Here is a 4704-nt window from a genome sequence, read left to right on the forward strand (position 1 = left end):
GGTGCTGATGCCGCCAGACGCGGGCGGGACGGGCACGGGCAGGAACGGGCTGCGGGGCCGTACGTGGCTGTGTGCGTGGGTCTGTGTGTGTGTTCCTGCGTGGGTGTGTGCATGTGGGCCTGTGTGTGTGTTCCTGGGTGGGTCTGCATGCATTTGTGCCTGCATGGGTCTGTACACGTGTGATTGCGTGGGTCTGTGTGTGTTCCTGCGTGGGTCTGCACGAAAAAGTGGGTCTGCGTGTGTGTGCCTGCGTGGGCCCATGTGCATTTGTGCCTCTGGGGGTCTGTACGTGTGTTCCTGCCTGGATCTGTGCATGTGTGTGTTCCTGCGTGGGTCTGTGCATATCTGCCCGCATGGATCCGCGTGTTCCTGCATGGGTCCATGTGCCTGCGTGGATCGCGTGTTCCTGTGTAGGTCCATGTGCCTGTGTGTGTCTGTGTGTGCTTGCATGGGTCTGTGCTCTCATTTCCAGGTCCCAGTTTGCGCTGAAGTTCCTGGACCCCTCCTTCGTCCCCATCACGAACTCGCTGACCCACGAGCTGCAGGAGAAGCCCTCCAAGTGGGCCTTCAACCGGACGGCGTTTGCACTCCAGAGGTGAGCCTGCAGCAGCACTAGACCCACACCGCCCCTTCTCACCCTCCCCGGGGCTGTCCCCTTCGCCCCAGGATTTAAGAAAATGCAGTGAGGGGCTGCTAAAGACTCTGGGCTCAAAGTAATCTGCCAACAGCGAGGCTGAATCAGAGCATTTCCCAGATGGTTCCAGCTATCCTGGAAGCACTGATTATTTCAGAGCAGGACACCAGGCTGCCGCACACGGTATTTTGCCAAACAGAATGTGACCCAGTTTCCTGGAGTGCAAGGGGAATTGTCATTACTTCAAGATAAACAGCTGGGTTTGTAAAACCAGAGACAAATCGGGCTGTAACAGCCATGACACGGTTCACGGAGGCCAAAACATGCCCAGCTGAACTTCCCAGCTAACGGCAGCTCTGACCAAGTGCCGCTGCTCTGCCTCCCAGCACCGCTCCAGTGAGGGGGAAGCCCGGGTGGGACCCCGGATCCGCCAGAAACACTCTCTCTGTGCAACGCCTTCTGCCTGCTGCTCGCAGCCTGTGCAGACTTTCCTGCTGCCTGGCAATGGAAAGGGTTCCTCAGCTCCTTCAGCTTCCTCAAAGCTGCTCCATGCTTGATGGGAAGGAAAATCTGCTTTTGGTTTTCTCACTGTGATGTGAACTTGGTGATGTCTGGCCAGCCTGTCTTATTTATTGGCTTATATATCTCAGTGCATATATATATATATATATATCAGTAAATGCATCTACTTTATACACTTTATATATTTACTGATATAAATATATACAATTTCTATAAAATAAAACAAAAACATTTAGCCATTTAGGATAGCCATTACTGTCTTGGGCTCTAATTTTGTCCCAAGAAATGCCTGCTGGCGGCACTTTGCCTGCCCCATCGTTTCCCCAGGACCCCCCAAGCTGGTGTGACGGTGGCCACCCCTCCATATTGCTGCATTCCTGGCCCCACCAGCTCATCCTTCATCTCGGTGCCACCCCTCTGATGGTTCTAGCTAATGCCTCAGGATCTACCTTTGCGCTTGTCCGTTAGCCATGAGCCATAATTAGGGCACCCAGTGGGACTCCATTAATGCCCAGACATTGGAGGATGCAAGCTGGAAGGAAGGTTGTTTGTTTTCCATAAACACAAGCAAATAAAGTGGCATTGGTTTTCTAATTTTATGCCCTGCTAGGGAAATTCCTGAGCAGGGTTGGTTTTGTTTGTTTTTTTAAGTATCCCTAATAACCCTTGTAAAAATGCCAGCGTGCTTGCCAAACAAGACATTAAGGAATTCTGTTTACATAAATGGAGACAGTGACTGTCACTTGGTTTTGTGAGTCAAAGTTTCTTAATGAGAACACAGAAAATATGTATATTTAAAAATCAGGTACTGTTAGATCAACTGAATAATCTTGGACCGCTTGGCTTTGCTTCACATGCCTCATGGCAAACATGGTGCCCATCGTTACCAAAGACCCACAGTCCAGTGCCAAGAGTGAAGTGCCTGCAGGGAGCCCCGTAAACCCAGCAGAGCTCTAGGTGAGGAGCCAGCTCCAGAATTCCTATCTAGTTATATTAATTAACATCCATTGCACCACATTGCTCAAGAATCTACTACATTTAAAAAAAAACAAACAAAAAAAAGTCTAGCTGGAAAGGATATCTCTCCACCACAGAAAGAGGCGAAATATAACTCCATGTTTTCTTTTCTTTTTCTGTTTTATTTTAGGCAAGAAATCCTTCAGCATGTCGATGTAATAAAAAATTTTTCTTTGACCAAGAACAGCGTTCGGGTTGGACAGCTGATGCATTACGATTATTCCAGCCATAAGTATGTCTTCTCTATCAGCAATAACTTCAGATCACTGCTTCCCGACGTGTCACCGATCCTGAACAAGCATTACAACATCTGCGCCGTGGTTGGAAATAGCGGGATCCTGACCGGGAGTCAGTGCGGGCAAGAAATAGACAAATCTGATTTTGTTTTTCGTTGCAATTTTGCTCCAACTGAGGCTTTCCAAAAAGATGTCGGAAGGAAAACCAACCTTACGACCTTCAACCCCAGCATCCTGGAAAAGTATTACAACAACCTCTTGACCATTCAGGATCGCAACAACTTCTTTCTGAGTCTGAAGAAGCTCGATGGGGCCATCCTTTGGATCCCCGCTTTTTTCTTCCACACATCGGCGACAGTCACGAGAACACTGGTTGACTTCTTTGTTGAGCACAGAGGGCAACTGAAGGTCCAGTTGGCTTGGCCAGGAAACATAATGCAGCATGTGAACAGGTGGGTACCTGTTTCTGCCTTGCCTTTGGCTTGTCACAATATGTCTCACTGTCTCCACAAATACAACCGTAGTTATTTTTCTGTTCAGGAGCCAGCGAATGGTTCTGCTCTGGATAAGCCCCAACCTCTTCTGGTTAAAAACCAAGAACATTGGTGCTGAGAGCACCGATGGTCCCCAGGCAGCAACATTATTTTTTTTTTCTTACAGCCCCACTCTCACCCCAGGCTAACACACCTTTATTTTTTTTCACAGATACTGGAAGAACAAGCACTTGTCTCCCAAGCGGCTGAGCACAGGTATCCTCATGTACACCCTCGCGTCTGCCATCTGTGAGGAGATCCACTTGTACGGGTTCTGGCCCTTTGGGTTCGACCCCAACACGCGGGAGGACCTCCCGTACCACTACTACGATAAGAAGGGAACAAAGTTCACGACCAAGTGGCAGGAGTCCCACCAGCTGCCTGCAGAGTTCCAGCTGCTCTACAGGATGCACGGTGAAGGACTGGCCAAACTCACCTTGTCGCATTGTGCCTAAGAACCTGAATCTCCAAGTGCCAAATGATTGTCTAAAAAGTGCCCAAAACCCAATTAAACATTCTTCAGATATAATCCTAAAAACAAACAAAAAAACCCCACCTTAAAATCTTTTCCATAATGTAAAGATGGTTTTTAGTCACGCTTGTCACTGCTCATCAAAGGGTTTCTGTGTATTTAGCAGTGTGGAAGCATTTATCAACTTCTGTGGATGCTATTCATGCAGCAGCAAAGTTGAAATATTTTGCATTTGTAGATAGGCTACTAAGTATGTTTTAAGATATTTTCTTATTTTAGCATTCCACTAAAAGCCCTGAATCTCTTCATTTTATTGTCCCTTCCCGAGTACAGCTGGAAATGCTACATTTAAAAGGTTTTGCTTCTCTTGTACATGTTGCTATTGGTAGCTCAGCAGACAGGAATTGCCATGGCCGGCTGAGAAAGCCGATCGGAATTCCAGTTCATTGGCACTCGCAAGTTCTTCAGCGTGGATCCCGACTTCCACTGCTTGCATATTTTCTTATTTACTGAATTTTACATTTTTGTAAGAATACAATGAAGAAGAAGGCCACGATACGGCTCGCCCCTTAGCTAGGTGTTGATCTTGTTCTCAGAATACTTCAGCATTTTAACTCTGTTTGGGCCAAATCCTGCGTTTTGGTCCACCCCGAAGTGCCATCGGTCCCATGGGGACAATGGGGTGTCCCACCTGGCGATGCTGCGTACCACCTGCGATGCCAGGGCTGTGGGGAGCATTGTGGCCTTCATCAGCCCAATTAACCACTAGCACCAGTGTCCTACTGGTGTGGTCCCACCAAGGGGCCGGGGTCCCAGCCTACGGCAGAGGCAGCCAGGCACCGGGACCGTTACAGATGGCTTTTGAAGGGAATTGAGCACCGCAGGGGTGGAGGGAAGAGGAAACGCAGCTGAAAGATTTCCCCGTTCACATCTCTAAATCCACCAAGCTGTTTGTAGGGAGGACAACCCTTAGGGTCACCTAGGGTTTGCAGACGTTGGCCATGATGTCTCAGGATGAAGGAGTCGGTAAAATAACGGGGTTTCTTGTTAGGACAACTACGCTGACAAGTATTTTAACATTTTTCTACTGTTCTGCGTGATGCTGGGAACTGACCGTACACTGAAAGAAGATGCAAAACCCGATTTAGAATCACACTTCAAAATGGCACATTTTAATTTTTCTCAGCCTCTTTACCTCCAAGCAGACGTAGGAGTACAGCGCCAAACCCAAGCAGCCCAGACCATTTCCCCGTGCCCACCACTGCAGCACCGCAGCTCCCCCAGCCCCCC

General features: G+C 48.6%; 1 protein-coding gene across 1 annotated transcript; it reads left to right on the forward strand.

The window, feature by feature from the left end:
- The first annotated feature begins 7 nt into the window (after positions 1–7).
- ST8SIA3 (ST8 alpha-N-acetyl-neuraminide alpha-2,8-sialyltransferase 3) lies at positions 8–3444 on the forward strand. Its single transcript, XM_010084127.1, has 4 exons — positions 8–59; positions 415–595; positions 2304–2861; positions 3115–3444. Exons 1-4 carry the CDS (start codon positions 8–10, stop codon positions 3395–3397), a joined length of 1074 nt encoding a protein of 357 aa, XP_010082429.1. The 3' UTR covers positions 3398–3444.
- The last annotated feature ends 1260 nt before the right edge of the window (positions 3445–4704 follow it).

The sequence above is a fragment of the Pterocles gutturalis genome, unplaced genomic scaffold (assembly GCF_000699245.1).
Source record: "Pterocles gutturalis isolate BGI_N339 unplaced genomic scaffold, ASM69924v1 scaffold27840, whole genome shotgun sequence".
In the NCBI taxonomy this organism is placed as follows: domain Eukaryota; kingdom Metazoa; phylum Chordata; class Aves; order Pterocliformes; family Pteroclidae; genus Pterocles; species Pterocles gutturalis.

Excerpts from the sequence above, each read along its gene's own strand:
- ST8SIA3 (XM_010084127.1), top strand. The coding sequence starts at position 8 with ATGCCGCCAGACGCGGGCGGGACGGGCACGGGCAGGAACGGGCTGCGG. Across the intron at positions 60-414 it reads CAGGAACGGGCTGCGGGGCC|GTCCATGTGCCTGTGTGTGT; the intron begins GTACGTGGCTGT and ends GTTCCTGTGTAG. Across the intron at positions 596-2,303 it reads ACGGCGTTTGCACTCCAGAG|GCAAGAAATCCTTCAGCATG; the intron begins GTGAGCCTGCAG and ends GTTTTATTTTAG.